Genomic DNA, 23,548 nt, shown 5'->3' on the forward strand with positions numbered 1-23,548 from the left:
CTTGGCTGACCTGCACTGAGTTCACCGTGCTTTCCTCTCTTCCTGCAGGTGAAAAAGACCAACTTTTATTCTGAATAAAAAAAGCGGAGGGTCTCACTAAACTTGCATGCAGCCCCGCAGCATTGGCTTTGAAGGAGCAGCCCTTCCCTGACCCTTTTTATCATCCGTCTTCTGCCTGAGCCACCCCGCAGAAAGGCTGAGAGACAGCTTCAGTTATTTTTTTTTTCAAGTAGCTTTTATTATTTTTTTTCATTTTTTTTTTTTTTTCCAACGGTTTTTATTTTTTATCACGGCTTTCTGCCAGCCGAAGCTCGGCCAGTGCCCGCCCTGCCCCGCGCCTGCGCCCGCCCGCCCCCAAGATGGCGGCCGGCGCTGCCGCCCCCCGCCCCGGAAGCGCCGCCGCCGCCCGGCCCGTTCCGCTCCGCTCCGTTCCTTTCGGCAGGGCTGCGCCTCGGCTCGGCGGGCCGCCATGGGGGTGCCGGCCTTCTTCCGATGGCTCAGCCGCAAGTACCCCTCCATCATCGTCAGCTGCGTGGAGGAGAAGGTGGGCCGGGACGGGCCGGGGCCTGCCCGCGGGGCAGCGGCCGTGGCGGCCGCGCTGTGTGGTAACCGGCGGGGGCCGCGGGGCCGCCCTGAGCGCCCCCTGAGGGCTGTATAATTTTATTTTTTTTTGTAAATAACTTTACGGCTGTATAATTTTTAGGTCTTTCTATTTTTATTTATTTTATTTTTTTGTGAGTCTTTTCCCTCACTTACTGGTCTTTCTGCAGCCTCCTGTGCTTTTCTCTGTTTTGTTTTGTTTTGTTTTGTTTTTTCTTTTGATAACCCATCAACACCAGATGTTGTGACTGCATCCAAGAGCAACGCAGATCTGTACTCCTGAGCCTGCTGCTGGGCTCGTGTTGTGGCTTGCACTGCATCCTGCCCTGCCCTGGGAGAGATGCGCCTCTTATCTGAGAGTTACCGTACCATGAGGGAGATAGAAATGTGCAGGAAAAACGTGATAAACTATGTGTTGATACCGTTTTTTGACTTCGTACATTATCAGTTTGTCGTAAGCAAGGTTTCAGTGTATCTGAGTGGCAGGCCGTTAAATCGTAGTTACTGTTCAGCTCTTGTTGCAGTCACCGTGTTCTTGCTTTTCAGGTTCAGACAGGGCAACAGTGTTATACGTCTGCATTGATGAAATGCTGCAGCTCTTTCACAGTTAAAACTGTGAGTTACTCTTTATCACCAACACGGCTTATTAGCCTGCCTTAGCACTAGGTGTGAAGGCGGTTTTACCTGCAGCTGGAAGAAATGAATCTGTGACTGGTGCACAAGTGAGGTTTGAGGAACTGCTATAAAAAAGGTGGTTTGTTTGCTGACGGGTATTGCTTAAGAGATGCTTGTAGGAATGCTTTCTCTAGAACAGGCTGTTGGCATCCAGCAGTGATGGCTGTGGCCACTTTGGCCAAGTCTGGCTTTCTGTGCCATCTCAGATGGCATCCATTCTGAGGATGCAGGCTCAGGGAGACAGCGCTGCATGCTTGCACGTGCTGGGGAAAGTAGGTGGCAAGTGTGTAATGTGGAGTCGGACCTTTATTTAATCAGAATTGCTATGATGGCCAGGTAAAGTGAAGGCGTGTGCAGAGGTGTTTGGAGTATGTTCTTGTGCGTCTTTTTACTTCTAATAATCCAAATTATAACAGCAAACATTCTTTATTAAAAGAAAAGGGAAAAATATGGCAAGTCTTTTGAGTCAAATAGATAGACAATAGTGGAAGCTTCAGACAATGATGTCTCTATCTGTGTTGCTTTGTTCCAACTTAAGAGCATGTTGCATTTACAGCTAGGATGGCTCGTGGATACCTCACATTTATGACCATATATGAATGTAAAAAGTTGTAATAAATTTGAGAGTTGACTAGGACCGCAGGTAGAGGCTGTAGTTTGTCTTAGTATAGAGGAATTTAAATTTCTCACACAATGTAATCATTCCTATGTGTGTTTTAGGATTGCTTTGAAATCTTTCTAATCATAAATTTTGTACCTCCTGGTAGCTTCTCTCTGAAATATTAAACAGTTGATCCTCATTCTCTTACCTAGCTAGATCATTCCTTTTACTTAAATCTGATTAATCTTTCTTAAGCTGAGCAGGAAGAATAAGAGGAAGATCTTGAAGATAATATAAAATCTAGGAGATCCTTAATCAAATTCATTCAATCTGCATCTAAAGTATCATATTTGAAGATCTATTTTCAGTCATTTCAAAAGCAGCTGTAGATTAAAAGTGAACAGTTTAGTTATATCACTCCCAGATACTTAAGTCTGTTGCATTAAAAAGCTGATCGGTTTTGAGCATGTAATGGCAAAGTTGCTGACATAACAGTATGCAGATGAAAACTGAATGGTTTTTGAAGCCATCTAAAAGAGATCAGACTTATTTTGCTTTACCTTTAAGACTGAAAATAGGATCTGTGGAGAGGGCAATTTTATTTTCCATATCACATAGTTGTAAGCCTTTGATATCTTCTGAGTCACAGTTAGCTTTGGCAAGAGGTTTGATGAAAGATCAAGTAGAAGCAAGACAAGCTGCTTGTCCTGTTATCTGATATAAGTAAGAATGAATACTCTTCTTTTAGAAATGTAGGTCTGGGTTGCCCAGAGTGACTTTATAAAAGCCATAAGCTGCGGTATAGTGTTTCCACTTGACAAGTAGTTTCTGCTCAAGCCAAGGGTGTTTTTGTGTTTTAAGAAGTTCAGTAACATGCTAACATGCTTTTTTTGAATTCTGAAGGATCCAAACAGTGGTCAAGATTTCATCTGTAGGAATTTGACTAATTTGAATGAATGATAGAAGAAAGATGTGAATTAGCATGAACTTCGTATGTCTTAAACACGAAATAGAAGTGTACTTAGTGTTCTGTTATTTAAAATCAGCAAAATTGCACTGGCGATGTTGCATACTTCTTCAACTGTGAAAACTGTAAATGCTGAATAAAGACTTTGGAGGTTTAACTTTTGCCTTTTATGACTGGAATAAGTTCACCTAGTTTTGCTCCTACTCTAGGCAGGAAGACTGTAAGGAAACTGGTGCTATGGCCTGTGGGTTTTAGCTTCTGAATGCAATGGTTGGAGCTCCCTCCTAGAGATGTGGGGAGCTCAGTACTATTAGAAGAGCAGCAAGTCTGCGGGTGGGGGTTAAGAGGAAGCACTTGATGCTTGCCCATTAGCTATCGATGGGTTTCACCTCAATAGGAGAACCAGTTTTCCTCATGGCCTCATGTAGTTCTCTGATAGTTGCCTTAACATAAAAACAGACACTATGAAATGCGAGCTGTTCTAGAGTACTCTGCATTCCAACTTTGTCATACTTTATAACCTTTTCCAGCCATGACTTCTTTAAAAATGCATTTGACTTTATCTTGGTCACTCACCTCTCTTCGCTCCCTGATGTTACTGGTGTTCAGTCTGGTGATTTATACCTTCTGCTGTAGTACTGTGAAAAGGATAATGCAGAATTGCTCATAATTGCTGTGAGTGTTGCTAACTACCTATTGACAAAGAAGTGTGGCGAGGAATCAGAATTGAATGTGATTGCTAATCCACCGTGAACAGAGGAACTGGATCTCACCCGTGTTTCCAAGTTTATTTTTTTGACTTCTTGAGAGAAGGGGATGAGTGCTCACGTAGGTATGATAGGTGTCAGTGCTGATCTCTGCCCAGGGCTGGTTACAGAGGCTGTTCTCTTTGCCAAGACAGTTGCTTTTTGTTGGCGTGCCGGCATGAATAAAATAAACTGGTATTATGTTGACCCCGCCTCTCCTTGAGTAGTGGGATCATTTATTACTTCCTGGGTGTTCAGCTGAGATTAGTTTTCTCTGTGTTCGTGGATTTACCACACTTAGTTTCTTGCAAGCATTCAAGAACACTGAACAGTTCCCAGAACATAGATGGCTGTAGGTGTTATTGTTTAACACTGAATTTGATGTTTGGCATGTAGCAGCCTCGTAGTACAAAATGCACTAACGTAAAGAAAGAGAAGCATTAGAGCTGAAAGTTGACCCACTTTCAGAAGTGGGAAGTAAGGACGGGGATTTATTTAGCTTTTCAAATATATCCATGGACAAACTCAGAGTCAAGAATTCAGAGGTTTGAGCACTTCAGTGCATTTGATAGCCAACAGGAAAAGTAATATGTATATATCCCTAATGGTGACTTTTGTCTGCTGGGATCTCCTTTCTATGTATAACAGACTCTGGGGGAAAAGAAAATGTTCTTTTCTTTTGCTCATCAGGATGTACTGATACACTGTTACTTGCATCAGCTTGTCATGTCATCTGCTTCACTCCAATATGCGGTCACTGTTTTGGCTGCCTCCCCCTCCCCAGTTGTGTCTGTGAATTAAATGTTGGATTGCAGTGGGGAAAGACAATGGTACGAGTTTCTTTACGTGTGTCCATCTGGAAAATTGAGTGTTAAAAGTAAGAAGATTTTTGACATTTGTTGTCACATTAACTTTAGAGCATTATATTAGAAACTTTGAAATCCCTTTACTACATTTTGAGGGAGTCTGTATGGTTCTGGTGATAAAAAGAATTATTTTCCTGGAAAATGCAAGGTGTGGAAACTTCTTGAAACAATATTTATAATACATGCTAATCAACAGGTATGAGCCAGCTCTGCTGTAGTTCATCATAATGCCTTCAGGTCATGCTAATTTATAAAGGTCTTAAAACAAAATCTCTTTAATACTATAAGCGTGATACTCCAGGTAATTATCTTGTGGGTAGTTTGTTGCTGGCTTTTTCTACTGTTCCTGAAGTAGTCAGCTCTTGTGTGTCCGTACATTAGTGTTTCAGTTGGTTATTTTTTGCAACTTCCATAACTGAGTACTAAAATAATTGTTTCATCTGCTTTCACAGGCAAAAGAATGCAATGGTGTCAAGGCTCCAATTGATACAAGCAAGCCTAACCCTAATGAGGTTGAGTTTGATAATCTATATTTGGACATGAATGGTATAATTCACCCTTGTACACATCCAGAAGACAAGTAAGGCAGTTTTTTGTATCTATCTGTAAATAGGAATTATTCATAGCATTTCACGTGTTAAATGAAATATTCTGTGTTTTAGGCCAGCGCCTAAAAATGAAGATGAAATGATGGTTGCGATTTTTGAGTATATTGACAGGATTTTCAACATCGTACGACCAAGACGACTTCTATACATGGCTATAGACGGAGTAGTAAGTATTGATATATATAGTTCCTGGTAATAGCTGTTGTCAGCATTAGGATTGATGACATCTGCTATTATAAGATCCTTTATGAAATAGTTTCCTAAAATGAAAAACTATTAAGTAAAACGTGCTGTTAATTAGATTTAGGTGAGGGTATTTAAAACCATTTGTGAGTTTTGTTGTCTGTGGATTTACCTAGACTAACTGATGTAGTCTATTGCAATTAGAACTTTGCTTCTACAAAGCAGGAAAATTCCATAAGACAGGAACATTGCAACTATTTCTTATCTTCCTCTATTCTGTGGCTTTAGTAATGATTTATGCAACAGTCTTGTTGCATAAAGATGAAAGGGAAAGACCAGAAAACCATTTAAGCACATGCACTTGAAACAGGCAGTGACTTAATCATGCTGTGGAGTGTTTCACAGGCTAGCTTTACCAGGACATTTGAGACTATCTTTTTCCATACCTTTTCCCTATCCCACCTGGCATATCAGTTGGTCTGATGAAAGATGCCACCTTTTCGTAAAACCTTCACTTTACTGAATTTATCTCTATCCAGACTGTGTTGTCTCAGTGAAAGACACCAAAATACCCTAGTAGACTTCTGGTAGGTCTGCTAAGTTTTGGCTGTTTGTCTAGGCTTTGCAGTTTCTTCAAGGTAAGATGAGCATTATTAAATAGCAAGATTTTTACTTGCATTCAAGTGCAGGAATTAGTGAGATATTTGTCTCTATAAAAGTGATCCAAGCTAAATGTTGGTGTATCCTTTTAAAAACCCCAACATACCTGCGTTAAGTAATAACTAAGTACCGTCTGCTATAGTCTTTTTATTTGCAAAAGAGTTACGAATACAATTTTACAAAATTATTTTCGGAAAAAGGGTTATTTAATAAATAATTATTTTCAGATACGTGGCCCTGCAAGGTTAATTTGTTCTGTGAAGGAATCTTTGAATCCTTGAGCACTGTGCATTTCTGAGATGGTGGTAAGAGATGTGCATACTGCTGGATTTCCTCACTTAGAAGCTGAAGAAATGTATTTTAAAAAAATTGTCCAGACCCCTGTCCTGCCATATGAGTGTTAGTAGTGGTGACAGGGGAGTGAGAGAACAGAATCCCAGTTTCAAAAGACTTGTCTTAAAAACCAGAAACAACCAGAAGATAGAAAATACTTGGCTAGATGCAATAACTGAAGCATTGTGGTACCTGTTAGGCTCCTCGTGCAAAAATGAATCAGCAGCGGTCAAGAAGATTCAGAGCATCAAAGGAGGGCATGGAAGCTGCTGAAGAGAAGCAAAAAATACGACAAGAAATTCTGGCAAAAGGTAAGGCTGTGACCACATCTGACGTTTTTCATGTTTTTTGGTTTTGAGTGTTTCAGTAAAGGTTAGAAAAGGGTTGTCTTGCTCCCTGGATATTTATCTGTGCCTTACTAGAAGAAGAAGGGTATAGTAAACCTATGGAAGGATGGATCTGTTCTTTTCCAAAGTTAATATCCAAGATAAAAGAAGAGTGACATCTTGTTTTTCTGTCCCCCTGCCTGAAATAGATTTGTGTTGAGTGTTTTTATTTATTTTTTTATGGAAAAAAAAGAATGAACAGAAGAACAGGGATAAATGTAGTAGTGGGACACTAAACAAAACTCTTAATGGAAGGAAATCCATATCGTAGGGCTTAACAAAAGGAGTCACAGCTTAAAAGTAGGGATCACGTGAAAATAGTACGGCACAGGAATAATGAATGAACGGCAAGCAAGTGTAGTTACTTGTCAGAGTGGAAACTGAACTCAACAAGGGAACAAAGCACAACTTAAGAGTGACAGTAGCATGACATGAATGAAAGCAGTGTGTGTAACTGAAACATGCTGGTTGGTTTGGAGAAATTAATTCATGTGACTGTGTAGGAGGAATGAATATTCCAAGTGAGAGGGCCATTGTGTAACCTAAGTGAGAAATAAAAAAGGGAGGACAAAGACTTTTAACACTTTTTCCTGTAGCATTTCTAGACTATGAAGGCCCTTTATGAAGCTCAGAGATTAAAGAAGTTGGTGTAACCTTGTTTGGGACCCCAAGTGAATAGATAGTGGAAACATAGGGGAGAACAAGTAAGAAAATTTCCTAATGTTTTATCTTGTTTAGCAAGTTCAGTTTTCTTGAGACTTCTTTCACGATTTTCACTAGAATAGGTAGTGGACTCGCTTCTCTGAAGCAACAAGCAACATTTATACATGTACTAGTAGCGTATTTTAAGATGAAGATAATGTAATGGTAAGAGCTGTTTTGAAACAAAGTAATTTTTCACTAAGTGTTAATTGTTATCAGGGAAGCGTTCAGGGTTTTTACAGAAGTAAACCAATATCGAACATTCAAAACATTTTGGCATGATAAAATGTCTTTATTGCTCTAGGTGGCATTCTTCCTCCAGAAGAAGTGAAAGAAAGATTTGACAGCAACTGTATTACCCCAGTAAGTAATCTTGCACTTTAACCAGCAATTGCCAGTGTCTGGATGATGGCTTAATTTATTTTCTTCCGTCACTTTTTAGGGAACTGAGTTTATGGACAATCTTGCTAAATGTCTCCGCTATTACATTGCTGACCGTTTGAACAGTGACCCAGGGTGGAAAAATTTGACAGTAAGTTTCACAATTTCGTACTTAAGGAACATTTAGGTGATCTATCAGGCTATGTTGGGATGTGATTGAAGAGTATAAATTTAACAGATTTATCTCATCTTCTGGCACCGTTGTTATTAATAATGGGCAAACTTGCACATTTTTCTGGACTTCAGATATTAGGGTGAAACGCATAATACAATCTAAAAGCACCATTTGTTTTGATTTCATTTAAGAGCAATGAAAAGATTTGATATGGGGAGCTACAATTTGATGTAATGGGAGACAGTGTTTTAGGAATACTTTGTCATCTTGGGGACAAGTGTCAAGATCCACCGTATCTGTGTTCTTTTCACTATTTTTAACTTGTTTGCTACCTCAGACTACATTTTCCCTATTATTCTAATGATGAACAACAGCAGACGATCAACTTTTATGCTTTCTGGACTTTGAGATTCTCCTCTCTAGTTCCTCAACAACTCCACCCACATCGAGTTCTGTTTCTGACAACAGCCCTGTGTTTGCTGCTTTGTACAAGAGGACAGAATAGTTAAATGCAGATGCAGTGGTCTCTTATTTTCTATAAGTTGACTGTAAAAGTGTTGTAATTAGAGAGCAGTTGACTTAATGCTTTCCATCAGACATGAGGTTTTAAAACCCTAATGTCTATTTCAATTGCCTTAATAATATATCAAGGAGCTAATGATGTGATAATTTCAGTGGTATTTGAATCAACTTGTCAGCTTCATCCTAGAATTAGTAGAGGAAATGAAGGTCTATTCATTCAAACTCTTAAATAACTTATTTTTATATCATAATATTCTATTTTACACTACAAATTAAGATTTCAGATATTTGTAAATCAGATTCAGTATAAAAACTGTTTTTTTTTTTTTTTTTTAACTGTGACAGCATAAATTGTTTACCTAATCTGTAAATCTTTCACAGGTAATTTTGTCTGATGCTAGTGCTCCTGGTGAAGGAGAACATAAAATCATGGATTATATTAGAAGACAAAGAGGTAAACTTGAAATAAATGTGATAGTTTTGTTTTAAACTAAGGTATTGTTAATAATTTGTCTTACATGACTTTGGTTCGCTAAATGTAATTTTCTTTTGTATAGCTCAACCAAACCATGACCCGAATACTCATCATTGTCTGTGTGGGGCTGATGGTGAGTTCATGGCTAGCAATGTCTTATCAAGAAACAACATAAGGGAGCTTAACGAGTTGGGCTGTAGTGTCTAGGCTTTCATTTGTATTTGTGTACCTAAGCTAATTAATCTGTTAATTTTTCAAAAACTGTGTAATACTTGGGGAAAGATCTAGCCCTGTCCATGAGACTGAAGGGCCAACTTTCACTTAGTTGTATTTGTGTTCACGCTTGCTTAAATTAGAATGTATTTGACTTAAGGCTTTTTCTTTTTCAAGAGCGAAACTGTTGATCCTTCATTGTATTTTACTCTTCTCTTTTGATCGGTAGCTGATCTAATTATGCTCGGTTTAGCTACACATGAACCAAATTTCACCATAATTAGGGAAGAGTTCAAACCAAATAAACCCAAGCCATGTGCTCTTTGTAACCAGATGGGTCACGAGGTTAAGGATTGTCAAGGTTTGCCTAGAGAAAAACAAGGCAAGGTAAGAATTTTGATATTTCTAGAAATTCTTCTAATTTGTAACCAAATGTATGTGTTGAGATCCTCAAGTTATTCTTGCTGTCAGTTTTGCAATTTGTCAATACAAATTATGTTACTGGAATTACCTGGATTTCCTTTTATATTAATAAATAAAGATTGTAGTTCTGTAGCCTATAAATACTATGTGGAACATAACTTCCTCACTTGTATTGGTTTGCTTTCTTTTTCCTACTGGTGAGAGAAAGCAATCAGTCACTTAACAGATACATAAAGTATCAAGATACATTCTTGCATAAGAACTTGAGAACCTGTGCTTATCTCTAAGTTCCTTTCAGAGTAAAGTGTAAAACTGAGCTGGATAAATGTTAAAGTGAGCTTGGATGTAATGCAACTTTTGCCTTTTACTGTAGCACGATCAGTTTGCAGACAGTCTTCCTACTTCTGAACAAGAATTTATCTTCATCCGATTATGTGTTTTGCGAGAGGTATGTTGATGAAGTTTCAACATCTATTTTGTATAAATAATGTTTTTAAACTCTATGCACAAAATTTTCTGATGTCTTTTGTGCGTGTTGCAGTATTTAGAAAGAGAACTCACTATGGCCAGCTTACCTTTCACCTTTGATTTTGAAAGAAGTGTTGACGACTGGGTCTTCATGTGCTTTTTTGTTGGAAATGACTTTCTTCCTCATCTGCCATCTTTAGAGATCAGGTATACACAAAAGTGTTTCACTTTTCTGTATATATAGTACAAGTATATATACCATATACATATATGGTATATATATATGGTATACATATGTATACCATATATAGTATAGGTACTGTGGTTTTAAATGTCAAGTCTCATGCTTTTGTTTGTTTGTTTTTAGGGAGGGAGCAATTGATCGCTTGGTTAACATATATAAAAATGTGGTGCACAAAACTGGGGTAATTTTTTTCTCTTTTTTAAATATCTGGGTGCTTACCACAAAAATTGTTTAGGTTTTTAATCATTTTATTTTGTATTTTACAGGGCTACCTCACAGAAAGTGGTTTTGTCAACCTGCAGCGAGTCCAGATGATCATGTTAGCTGTTGGAGAAGTTGAAGATAGTATTTTCAAAAAGAGAAAAGATGATGATGTAATTTTCTTGTTACATTATAAGAGTTTTTTGTTGTTGTTGTTGTTTTGTTTTGTTTTGTTTTTTTCATGACTTCTGTTAGGCTGTGACATTTCTCTAATAGAATATGAAAAAACCCTGTTATCTCTAGTGACTTCATCCGTATTTGAAAATGAGTCGAGTGCTTCCAGTTGATTTACTTTTTCCTGGACTGCAGGACCTGTTTTTCTGGTTGCTATCCCAAGTAACAGCAAACTGAAAACTGTATGTGAGTTCTGTTACTGCCTGGAACTTCTTGAATAGCTGCTGTGAAACCTAAACAAGGAATTATTCTGTACTTTGCTGCAAGCTGTAGAAGAGCAAGCAACAGGCAGGGGTGGAGTACTAAATAATAGTTCAAAGTGCATTCTTGCCTTGCAGCACCTCCTGCCATTTTAAATGTGTTCAGAAATTATTGGTCTTTTGGTCTGCCTCTGCAAACTTTCTGTGCCATTTTTGGCACATGTATTTTAATTGCAGTGTATTCATTAAGCACAGGATAAAGAAAATTGTCTTTACTATCCAGTCAAAAAATGGTCTGCCAGTGCTGGCAAAATGTTTTATTTATAATCACCCCAGGCTATGCTACTCTTGAAATAAAAATGCTGATTTGTTGTTCAAGTTCTCAGTATCTTTGGTTCAAGATCTTTCCTTGTGCCTAATCTTTTCCCCTTTCTAGAACTTTCTCGTTTGTTTGTTGTTTTTTTTTTTGGCAACTGTTCAAGTCCAGACAAGGAGCTTATGTATGTGTTACCACTTACAGTCCTTTGATACCTTCATGTCACCTTGAACTTAGTCTAGTACCTAAGCATAGTAGGTGATATAAATCAATCAAAATTATGGGGCTCTGAATAAGCAGCTACTCTTCACCTTTTTGTGTAGGTTTTCAGTGTAAGGTAGAAGTTTCTAGCCCACTTCCATTGGATTTACAGATAAAAGAACTGATCTTTATCTTACTCAGAACATTACTTAAACGTTATGGTCTTGTTGGTAAAGGATTATAGTATCTTTCCAAGAAATCTGTATGTTTGACTTTATTTCTCTTTATTCTTTACATAGGATAACTTCAAAAGACGGCAAAAAGAAAAGAAAAAAAGAATGAAGGTAAATTGATTTCTTTCACAATGCAGAAACTTAGGAAGAATTAAAATATGTACTGTAGAATATGTTGAAGCTGCAATTGTAATCATGACATTTTCTCGACTGTGTAAACTAATTTTTAGTGTTTTGTTTTTTTTTTGGTGGCTTTTTGCAAACTGGGGCTTTGAAGGAATTGTGTATTACGGGTTTCTTAAGGGGAAGGAAGGAGAGAGCTGAATATGTTGGCTGATACCTGTATGTTTTGTCCTTCAAGTGTACACAGTTATGCTCTTTCATGATGACTTAATGCTTTAACATGAACACTGTACAAGAATTGCTTTTCCATGTTTTGATAGAAGTCTTCTCAGCAACCCTATTGTTTAGGCAGATAGAGTATAACATAAGAGTTTAGATTTAAATATGTATACCCGTTTGTGTTAAATTGGTTCGTTTGGTTAAAGACACATTTCTAACAGAAAAAAAAAAAAAAAGCTTACCCCAAACTTATAGCTATCCATTCTGCCTGCAAGTAAGTCACTGTTGCCAAATATCTCATAAATGTAATAGAGAAGCATTAACTATTGTTGGAACATTTGCCCTTTCTGATCCATGTAAACTGAATTCTTTAAAATTGTGATTGGAAAGATACTGAGTTTTCTTTTATTCATGAAGTGTTCTGATAGTTTTAAAATGGGTTATGGTATGTTTGGTTCAACATAGGTTTGCTCTTGGTTAGGGTATTCATGTAAGTGCAGCTTCCAAAATTTTCAAGGTGCACGATATACCTACTTGTACTCAGAGTACTATAAGTATTCTGTATTTATTTTTTAAATTAGGTATTTTCATATTATCCCTGTTAGAATGAGAGAGATTATGCACTTTGCATACAAAGAGTACAATGTTCCTAGTAAGCCAGATGGAATCTCACTTCCCAAAAAAACTGCCTTTCAGCCCAACTAGAACATTAGCAACAAAAATGTTGTTTGTTTGTTGTTTTTCTTTCTGAAAGAGATTAATAAATTACAGGAATGTTAGGGTCTCATCTTATGTCTGGCTAGGATTGTTAAACATAACTAATTTAAACCGAACTGAGAGAAATGTGCTTGTTTATGTAAAGTACTAATCTGAAAATTCTGAGACATGACCATATTGCTGTGGAGATTACATTTCTTTTTCAGTATACCAGTATGTATTTATTTTTTAGAGGGATCATCCTGCTTTTATTCCCGGCGGTCAGTTTTCCCCTCAAGCTCTGGGAAATCGATCCAGTCCTCAAGCAATCAGTAACCCTAGACAAGCTGCCTATGAGATGAGAATGCATGACAGACCGAATTCTGTAAGTAGAAGTTTAAAGGTATTTATAAATAAAAAGGAAAATAATCATATCCTGTGTAATTCTGGACAAAGTTTTCTCTAACCTGTCAGGTTATCTTGAAAAGCGGACCAAGAAATATGTATTTTTCAGAGAAATGGCTTTTAATACTCAATCATTGTGAGACTACTTAAATAAAATTGTGTTCTTTATTTTAATGTTTGAAATAGTATTGCTCATAAAGTAGTTAAGGGAATGCAGATGTGGGGTGAATGCATCTGAATCAAATATGGTGACTACTCAGCAAACCCCTTTGGCATTTGTGGAGTCAAACCTTCTGAGAATATAGTTTTAGAAGCTTCATCAGTAGTTTTGTGCAAGACACAAACTGATTCCCTGAGCTGGAGATGTTCTTTTAATACATATATTTTCTGTTTACTGCTTTTGGAATTTGTGACATCTCTGCACTCTGACCTGTTTGGTTATTAGTTTTCTGTTGGGACTTCCTGCCTCTCAGCACTGTGAAGAAATAGTAAAACAGGCTGAGAATTATTGAGGTATAGCTTGAAGCTGTTCTTTCATGTCCAGACTTGCATGCTTGAGAGGGCGTATGTGAAATGCACGTAAAATGTGTGCATTTTGTTTGTTTCAGCGATCGATGTGTGTATAAAGAACTTGTTTTAATCAGGAAACTGAAAGACCAGTATGTACGAAAAAAGATGCAAGCTGCCATTTACCAGTGTGTGCACAAAATATGGTGTCATTCCCCACCATGACTTTTCCCCCGAGCTGTATGTCTCCATTATATTTCAATAAGTTCTCAGAATTTCTAGTATAATAATAATTTTCAGTACCTTTTTTTTAGCAAGAGCTTTAAACAAAAAATCAGTCTTCAATAATAAACATCTGTCTCCTAGATCACTTTTAAAGAGTACGTGTATGTTTGTGTACACATATAGGTAATACCTAATTTCTAATACCTTGGAAAGGTATTAGAAGGCGATGGGTAACTGGAAATACGTTCAATGCTCTGTTAGTGGTCTCAATTGTTATATTGTTATTAAAGTTAATATTCTTTCTGTTCATAATTTTTCACTGAAATACTGAACGTATTTCTGAGAAAAGTTTCTTTTCATCATGAAGATTTACTTTCTGTCTTTTAAGTCTGAATAAATATAATTTGCTTTATTTAAAATACAGTTTCTGCTGTTCTTCCCTTTTTAATCTTGAAACTTTTGCACATGGGTTAAGCAAATCAGTTCTTTTATGGAATCTATGTACTTGTTGAGGTTTCTTTTAAAATGCCAATTCTTATTTTATTGCAGCTATTTATCTTCACTTTGTAGAACTGAAAATGGCTGACTTTTTTTAAGACTATCATATTAAAATACATAAATTTGAAAGGAGGTCAAAGGATCAGTTGTGAGAAAACAGTATTTCTGCCAGTTTTGAATTACAAGCAGTATTTGTATGGTACTCTGCATATGCATTTTTCACTGTCACTGTAAAATGAAGTTGTAACATGAGCTGTAGGACTAAAGACAACAGTTGTATTACAAAATTGGAATATATCAGTGGCATGTCTTATCATTTTATAGTCTTGTTTGTTTCATCTTTTTTTTTTTTTCTAAAATACAATGAACTTTTTGACTGTATGAATCAGCGCCTGCCTTCTAATAGAAAGATGTGTTCTTTTCTTTTGCTGCTTGGCTTCATAGCTTAAGGATTGTGTTGCCGTGATTTTTTGAGGAACTAAAATAATGAGTGTGATTTTTCTTTATCAAATAGCTGTTAATTTTAACTTGAATTTAAAATGTCTAATAAATCCTTCCCCTCCCCCCCCACACTTATTTGTCATAATTATGACCCTAGACAACTTCATCTCCAAATACCAGTCTCAATTCTGATGGCTCCCCATCCCCGGCAGGAGGAATTAAGCGAAAAGCTGAAGATAGTGACAGTGAACCTGAGCCAGAGGATAATATCAGGTGAAGCCATTTTTTGTAGCACTTTGTTAGCAAATTGCTGAAATAGATGCAGTCTAATTAATGCCATTTAGCTTAGAGCAGCAGTGCCTTCAGATGCTTTTCTATGATCTTTTTATCCAGCGGTAATTAATGTGGAGGGTTAGAATATTCAGTAAATTCCAGTGAGATGTGTAAGCTATAGCTGTTAAATCTAAGTATCTAGATTAGTATGCGCGCAGGTTTTCATCCTGCAAGCCACTACTCCCTTTGAGACCATGCGCTAGATTGGCTAGACATCCACTGTTCAGCTTTGATTATGTGAGCTGAATGCCTCTGTTTTCAGGTTGAATTTTTGAACTGTTTAACCCATAAAATTCAGTTGCACTTGCATGTGCAGCATTATTTATTTTGGCTATCGCAATAGGTATTCCTCCATCTTTGATTAGTAGCAAGCTCATTTTTGGCTGCAATAAATTTTAAAATATTATTCCCTAGATGATTAAAGGATAGGAATTTGAATAGAATTAACTGACAGTGAATTACCAGTGAGTGTAAATTTATCAAAGGTTTAAATCAGGCTATTACCCTTTAAGTCAAGGGTGAAGACCTTGTAATCTTTGTTGAAGTTGCTGTCCTGATAAATGCAACCAGTGGATATTGTATTCTGTTGAGCCAGGGGACATATTTAGTCATGAGAAAACAAAAAGGGTTACTTCATTGTGAAGTACTGATCACTAGTGTACTGTAGTGTTGTCATGACATTTGTTGCATCTAGCCAATTTGATCTTCCAGTAAGATAATCTGGCTGTCATTCCTATTTTATTTATTATATATGCAGATCTGAATGAATGGGTTTTGTCATTGTGTTTTCTATATTGGTCAAGCAAAATTTATGTCTAATATCAGAATAAATGTTAGTGTCATGTTTTGCATTTGAATTCTAGCAGAGATGCTAAAAGAAGCTTTAACAGTGTTTTATTTGTTCATTTTAAAGCAACTAGCATGAGTGAATTGTGGGGATTTGTAAGTCGTAAAATTTTTCACAAAGGTGGTACTGACAAGCCAGTGGTTATGCTACATTTATCTGCAATTTTTTAGTTCTGCTATAGCTCAGAATATTTATTTAGATCCTTTTCTGATTGAAAAATACTTGTTTGATTTTCATTGTATTGGGAAATGTTGAACAAATGAATTTTCTTAGACTTTTAAAAGTGTGATTTGTATCAAGTTGTATTTAGATGAGGGTGGAAATAGATTTAAAATAATCATTTTCAGGTTACTAAGTAAAAATGAATGCATAAGTGGACTGGATGCAGAAGTTGTTTACAAAAATACCTTTTGTAATTAGAATGACTTTAAAACTAGCCCAAATAGTTCTAGTCAGCTAGCAAATTTGGGTGTTTGTTGTATTGTCATCTTACGGAAAGGATTTTGAAGCTCTTGTAGGAATCCAGCTGCCAGGGAACTCAGAGAGTCTTCTGCATGGACTGCAGATGTTCCTGACTCTTTCCTTAAAGACTTCAGCACAAGCAGCTCTTGTCCTTGCTTGTCTGGCTATTTGTCTTAAACTCTTGAACATGTCCCTTGTTTTTTCTACCTCCTCATCAGTTTGAGCCATCTTTGAGCTGGCTCAGGTTGAATATAAGTACTATCCCTGTACTGGTCAACCAGCTTGAAATGGAAGCAAGGAAAAGATTCTTTCTGCAAAACAGATCGGCATCTTGGGCTGGTGTTTTTTGTTTGGTTGGTTTGTTTTTTAAATAAGTTTAAAGCAACCTTTGTTCACTTTTAAAGGCTTCATATACTATATCTACTGTGCTATGAGACTGTCATGCCTAAGTTTGAGCTGACCTGTCTGAATTACATACAGAATCTGTAGGACACATGTAACCTGACAGGTCAACTCAAAATTAAAGGTGCAATAATGACAAATTTTGAATTGCTGAGAAAAAGATTATACATAAAAATGAAAACCATTATTAGGGCATTATCCGATTTAACCAGTTTGTAACTTGCTTTATTATAGTTCACTTAAATACCGAAATTCACGTGCAGGTTGAGATGCGTGTATAAAATGCATGCACCACAAGAAAAAAAAAAAAAAGATAGCTTTGTGAGGAAGGCCAGTTTTTGAAGCATGACATCATGGTTGAACCAAACTTTAAGTAGAGCTTAATCTGTTATTTAAAACTGGCTTTGTAGATAGCAGTTTCTAAACTGAGCCAGAATTTCCCCCAAGATTTCTGTGTCTGTTAAAGCTAACAAATGGATGTTTTATGTGCATGTTAATAGCTTCTTACCTGTGGCACAGTTCTTAAAATTTACATCATCTCACAAACAATCAGGAACACGGTAGTTGTAGTGAGCTGATAGGTGTCCTAGGAAGAAAAGCTTTGTAGTCTGCAAGCGGTGATGCCTGCTGCTGCCCATGACATGCATTCCCCCTGCTCTTTTTTTTTTTTTTTTTCTCCTAGAGGAGCCTCGGGTATATATTATCATTACTTTTCATAGTATACTTTTTTCTTGAAGTGTGGCGTTATGTTGCGTTAGAACTGATGAGGGATTCAAATGCTTGTCAGTGATGAGCATGCGGTTGTTTTCCCTGCCCCATCCCTAAGTAGACATAAGGGGGAGCTGTGTGAAGTGTGATAAATAGTGTCTGAGACTGCGTTTCTGACTCCAGTATCCCCCTCTGGCATGAAAGATTGAAAATCCCTCTGTTAAAAGGAACACATCTAGTGCAAGACAGCAAGCACCGGGTTCCTGAGTTGCAGATAATTCTGCTGGTAGTCATAGCTTGTGTGAAAAGTAATAGAAAAGTTGGTGATTATTATTAACAAAATAATAATTTGGTTACTGGCCCTCTTTTGCTTGGGAAGAGTAGTAAGAATAGAGGTTAGTGTGGCTACAGGAGATTAAACCACCTTAGATAAGGAAGAAGAAGAGTGTTTTTGTTTCTAACGGAAGAGTTGAAGAGCAAAACTCAAATATGAATTTTGGTAGTAGATTCCTGATAAGGAAGATGAAATTATGGACTAGGAATAATAGACTGAAGAATTTGAAGAATCTTGACAGTAGCACCCTCGTTTCGAAAATGTACTCTGCTTCTAACTAGGACTTTGAGGATGTATTTGTCAGGATGATAGCTTCAAAATTTCTGTGGATTTTCTGTATGTTGGCCATCGGATTCTATTATCTTGCTGTTGAGTATCAGTTTTCATGCTTTCATTTAAATCAGTATTGGTATAAAAGTGGGATTAAAGTAGAGAGTTATTTTGCTTTAAACTTTAATTTAGAAATGTTAATTGACATATATTAACATGTATTGACATCTATTTATATTTATTACACAGGTTGTGGGAAACTGGTTGGAAGCAACGCTACTATAAAAACAAATTTGATGTTGATGCATCTGATGAGAAATTTCGTCGTAAAGTTGTACAGTCCTATGTTGAAGGGCTTTGCTGGGTTCTCAGATACTATTATCAGGTACTTAAGAATTTCTTCCCTGGAACTTTAGTTTCCTTTTGTGTCTGCAACCTTCCTCTTTTCAGGAAATAATAACTTTTTATTGCTTATTTTCACAAAGCAATCATTTTCTGAAGATATAAATGCATTCCCATTCTATTTGACACTTGAAATTTGAATGCAGTTTTTGTTTCTATCGTACAGTAACAGTATTTCTTAGTTTATTAAGAACTGATGCATGTTTTTTCTTTGCAATACATGGCTGGTGAAATCGCAATGACAATGAGCAAACAAAGGACAATGCCTGTGAAATCCTAGTAAGAATTTTGAAGGAACAGAGTCATGGTCTTCTCCATAGATTGTAATGATGTTCCATGAAGTGCTTTGTGATTGAAGTAATCTGTATCTGATTTAAATCTTTTGATAATTGAGATGTCAGATTGGCAGGAGATTAGTTAGGCGTATTGGCGTTTGTTGCACTGATGGTTAATAACTAGTTTCGTGCTCTGCGAACAAAGTAAGTTATATTTTGTGTGTGACCTGGGAATAGAATGTGCCAGCAAATGAAGTTTATCTGTCTCAACATGGTATGTAGTGTGAATGCAGTGCCATGCAGACAAAAGTGCACGCTTCTCGTAGGCAGCTCATACCTGTCTGACTTAAAGTACAGGCAGGGCAAATATCTCACATGGATGCAAAAAAACATAGTTTTTTATAATATGATTTTTTCCTTCCCTTGGAACAAAAAAGGGGGCATTCTTTTCTCTTCTGCTGTATTTATCAGTTAGGGCTCTGACTTGCATGTTGTGGTGGATGAAAACAATAGAGTTTAAGGCTTGCAAGTTTGTTGCAGCTGATCTGCAGGAGAGCTGAATTTAGCTGTGCACATCCTTGAGTAGCTCCTCTGGCAGAGGAAAAAGGTCACCCAGAGTTAGTGGCCACCTTGACATGCAGAAATTCCCATGATCCTGCATGCAGTTAAGGTCTGCTGAAAGCTTACTTTGTTCCTGTTAATTGTGGCAAGATGTATTCCTAGAACTCTATACGTGCCCGTGTGTCTGAGTTGTGTAAATAGATTAGCTATAGATGTCTGCTGGAAAGCTGTGAGTGCAACCTTCAGTATTGCAGTGGTTAAAAAGGAAACAAACAAACAAAAAACTGCAGAAGACAGTGTGGATTATAAAAGAATTTGTGAGTAGATGTTCGTGAGAAAATACTTATGAGATCAAAATATTTACATTCATTTGAGCTTTGTAAAAATTCAGGTTCTTTTATTCAAATGAGTGTGATATACAGTCATTGCTCTGTGTTGAGCATGCCACAGCCTAGTGTAAATATCATGGTGTGTTTTTATAACTGTTCAAACCTTGGTACTATTGAGAGACTTGTGTTTTTAAATGCCACAATGCTTTAAATACAGGAGCTGATAAACTGACAGATACCCAAACTTAAAACAATACAAGCAAGTCCCTATGCAGTGTTCCCTAGTTTAACATATAAAACCCATGTAGTTAATGAGATGTATGTGGGTGACTCCTTGTTCTCCGGAGTTTGTAGATGGAAGTAACTGATACACACAAGGATAGATTATTATAGCTGCAAAAAAAAATAAATCAGTGAGGTTGATAACTTCAGGTTTCATGCAGGACCACAGTGCTCTCAAGAAAATTGAGGAGGAGTGCAAATAAGATCTCAAGGAAAAGTGGCTGTATAGAAGTATTTCTGGTTGAGTAAAGTTCCAAAGGAAAACTTGAACATACACAAATGTTTAAGACTTTATTTTTACTGCTTTGTTTTGTATTCAGATTACTCTAAAAGAAGACAAATCTCTCTAGACCTTGTTAAAAAAAATAATACATTGCTGACTTAAAACAGTGTAGCAATGAAATGCTTGCATGTGCTAGCTATACTTGCTTAACAGAGCTATGTGTAGGCAAGATTGTACAACCTGCTACAGGTGGGCAGTCAGTTGTATCAATATGGAGCAGCAGGCAAATCACTTTTGGCCCCTATGGAAGTTAGATTAGCAAACTGTTGGACTGGGGGAATGTCAAAACAGGTTTGCTTGATTTTTGTTTTTGTTTGCTGTGGTACAAATTGCTTCCAGTATCCACTGTTCATTGTCCATAAAACATCTGAAAGAATGTTATGTGCATTTCTACTCCTATAAAAAGCTAATAACATAGAACATGCACCACTAGTAGAAACATCTGTTTCAGGGGAAAAAGATTAACAAAAAGCCCATATCCACCTGGCTTCTGAAACAGACTGAAATCACCTGAGGAATTGTATCTGATATTAAAGTTGCTGTAGGTTTATACCAAAAACATCACTGGAGGAGCCTCATTGACATTTACTTATTCAGAATTGGAAGTCAAAATAGTAGGCATTGTTTCAAGTGCTCCTGCTAAGATAGCTAGCTGAAAAGGTGAAAACTTGACTTAGACCTTGTAGAGCCACATTTCCTTTAAAGTGTGTTGTGTTCCGATGTGTTTGAGCTGATTTTTTTTTCTTCTTTTTGAGGATTATTTTACGACTTTGAAGTGAATGCACTTTATATTTACCAGTATTCAAGACGAAAGAGTGAGAGGGAAAAGCAAAATATTACCTCAAGTGCTTGTTAGTGCTTTTACTGAATAGAAGAGTATCAGTTTAAAACAATACTTTCCAACCTGCAACTAATGCTGTTCAGATGGAATGCACTCTACATCGTGTGAATGTCAGGTTTCTCTGGTCCCTCATATTCCCAAGTTAGCAGTAGGATATAGCTTTGAAAAATGGCAGTGCAAGTTCTGTGCTGCCAGAAAAGTACCTCTATTCCTGTTGAGACCACTGTAATGGCTTTCTGAGTTGCACAATTCTACTGTTTATATAGTTGTGGAGAACTTGAGAATTCCTGCTCTGCGTTTCCATGTTCTGAGATGTGCCAGCAGCTCTACACAATTTGAAAATATGTCCAGTTGCTGTAAGCTCCTTGACTTAACCCCAGGGGCTGGTTAACTGTATGGATAGACTGTGTTTTCCTGCTCTTTGCAAGACACTTGTTTGATTTTATTGGATTTCTTGTGCGTGTGTGTGCATGTTTTTTTCTAGAGGGGGAAGAAAAAAGCGTGAAGTACGTTACAGTGTCCTGAAGTTAAGGTTAAGAACCTTCTGTAAGGTGTTTTGTGTTGTTATGGTGCTAGGTCTGTCTCTTTGGCTGTCTCCCTTAGTGACTCAAACCTAGCACATAGCAAGAGTACTTTGGCAGAGAAGTCAATCTGCTGTTCTGTGCTGCTGAGGAAATGCCTGAGGTCTCCATTCACTGTCCAGTGATCTCACTCGCTCTAATCTGGCTATGAAAAGTTAAGCCCCAACCTGAAGTCCAGAGTACCTTTAGAGGCAAGAGCTCTTTCTTTTCTAACAATGGGGACTCCTCTTTCTCCCAGTTGACGCTGGGTTAAATTTTGTCAACTTTAGTTACTGGGCTACATGATTTTTTTTTTTCCTTTTGCACTTTTGATTTGCCTGATTTTGCTTGTCTTGTTTTGCTGTCCTAGGGCTGTGCCTCCTGGAACTGGTATTACCCTTTTCACTATGCTCCATTTGCTTCTGACTTTGATGGTATTGCAGACATGCCCTCGGATTTTGAGAAGGGCTCAAAGCCGGTAGGGCATTGTTTATTTATTTATGATTTAACAACTCATTAGGAATGTCCTTCATCAACCTGATTACTTTCAACAGTTCAAGCCTCTTGAACAACTTATGGGAGTATTTCCAGCTGCAAGTGGAAACTTTCTGCCACCAAGTTGGAGGAAGCTCATGACAGATCCGGTAAGAATCCTTAGTGTATTTCTCTCTGTAAGGCATCCTCCTTAGCAAAGGGTCAGCTAACACAAAACTAAGTACAGCTACATAGCGAAGCTTCATAGTATTCTGAGCCAATTTCATAATTGGTTTTAATGATTTTTTTGTTTGTTTTTCTCATATACAGGAATCAAGCATAATTGACTTCTACCCTGAAGATTTTGCTATTGACTTGAATGGGAAAAAATATGCTTGGCAAGGTAAAATTTCAAGTTGCTTCTTTTGAACTACAGTGTGCTGACCTTAGTCTTAGGAATCTATGTTTTAAAAAAAGAAAAAAAAAAAAAAAAAAGAAAAAGAAAAAAATGGAAAATCATCCTAGTGAGATAATGACACACAAAGTAGCAAAGGTAACTTGTGTTACTTGGTGTGGGGGAGATGTATTTTGCAGCAGGCTTATTTTTAAAAAGAAATTTGTGTGAAGAACAAATTATGATTTAGGATTGGCAATGATTAGTAGTAATTTTAGCAGTCATTCTAGATTTGTTAATTTGTCCTGAACTAGATTAATCATTTTTCTATTTTTATCAGCCTTACTATGTAATTGTCTCTTGTCTCCTTTGCATTTAATTAATGGATTTTATTCTGTTCAATCAGTGGCTCATTAGTACCTTGTGAAAAATGCTGTGGGGAATATGGAAGTATTTGAATACATACAAAGAATGAAAAAATAGATACTGTATTTAATGTGGTCTCTTCTTTTAGAGAATATTAGTTTTAATGAGCTGCCAAATTTTCTACCTGGTATGCAGCCAATAGTGTTACATCTCCATTAGGTGTATAAATAATGATTTGGGCACAAACTGAAACACACAAAATTCTATCTGAACATATTAAAACACACTTGAGGACTTCAAACACTGGAACGTGCTGCCTAGAGAAGTTGTGGAATCTCCATCCTTGGAGATAATCCAAATCCAACCGGACATGGTCTTTGGCAACCTACTCTGGGCCCCCTGCGACCATACTCGAGCAGGGGGGGTTGGACTGGATGATCTCCAGAGGTTCTGGCCAACATCTGTGATTCTGTGGTTCCTCCTCTCCCAAATCCTCTTCTGCCTTGAAATAGCAGTCAGATACACTAGTGCCTTATTCGTGATAGTGTTCCAAAACCAAAGAGAATACACCTAGGTATTAAGAGATGTGTGTTGCTTAGCAGGTTTTCCCTCTGTAACTTGAAGCCCTTCCCCCAGGTGTAGTTCTGGCAACTTTCCTCAATCCTTATGTCTGGTTATCAAATTTACAGTTTAAAGCA

At 37.2% G+C, this 23,548-nt stretch overlaps 1 protein-coding gene across 1 annotated transcript in view; it reads left to right on the forward strand.

Moving 5' to 3' along the window:
• The first annotated feature begins 375 nt into the window (after positions 1-375).
• Positions 376-23,548, forward strand: part of XRN2 (5'-3' exoribonuclease 2) — a 50,890-nt gene continuing 27,717 nt past the window's right edge. The window contains exons 1-20 of the mRNA XM_072035192.1: positions 376-544; positions 4,908-5,035; positions 5,118-5,229; positions 6,439-6,550; positions 7,632-7,690; positions 7,770-7,859; positions 8,787-8,859; positions 8,963-9,013; positions 9,323-9,480; positions 9,890-9,964; positions 10,058-10,191; positions 10,352-10,409; positions 10,495-10,602; positions 11,680-11,724; positions 12,905-13,036; positions 14,885-15,000; positions 18,333-18,468; positions 21,987-22,094; positions 22,171-22,260; positions 22,421-22,493. Coding sequence (XP_071891293.1) covers positions 470-544; positions 4,908-5,035; positions 5,118-5,229; positions 6,439-6,550; positions 7,632-7,690; positions 7,770-7,859; positions 8,787-8,859; positions 8,963-9,013; positions 9,323-9,480; positions 9,890-9,964; positions 10,058-10,191; positions 10,352-10,409; positions 10,495-10,602; positions 11,680-11,724; positions 12,905-13,036; positions 14,885-15,000; positions 18,333-18,468; positions 21,987-22,094; positions 22,171-22,260; positions 22,421-22,493 — 1,933 coding nt within the window. The 5' untranslated portion in view covers positions 376-469. The remainder of the gene's footprint in view (positions 545-4,907; positions 5,036-5,117; positions 5,230-6,438; positions 6,551-7,631; positions 7,691-7,769; positions 7,860-8,786; positions 8,860-8,962; positions 9,014-9,322; positions 9,481-9,889; positions 9,965-10,057; positions 10,192-10,351; positions 10,410-10,494; positions 10,603-11,679; positions 11,725-12,904; positions 13,037-14,884; positions 15,001-18,332; positions 18,469-21,986; positions 22,095-22,170; positions 22,261-22,420; positions 22,494-23,548) is intronic.

This window comes from Anas platyrhynchos, chromosome 3 (assembly GCF_047663525.1).
Source record: "Anas platyrhynchos isolate ZD024472 breed Pekin duck chromosome 3, IASCAAS_PekinDuck_T2T, whole genome shotgun sequence".
NCBI classification, from domain to species: domain Eukaryota; kingdom Metazoa; phylum Chordata; class Aves; order Anseriformes; family Anatidae; genus Anas; species Anas platyrhynchos.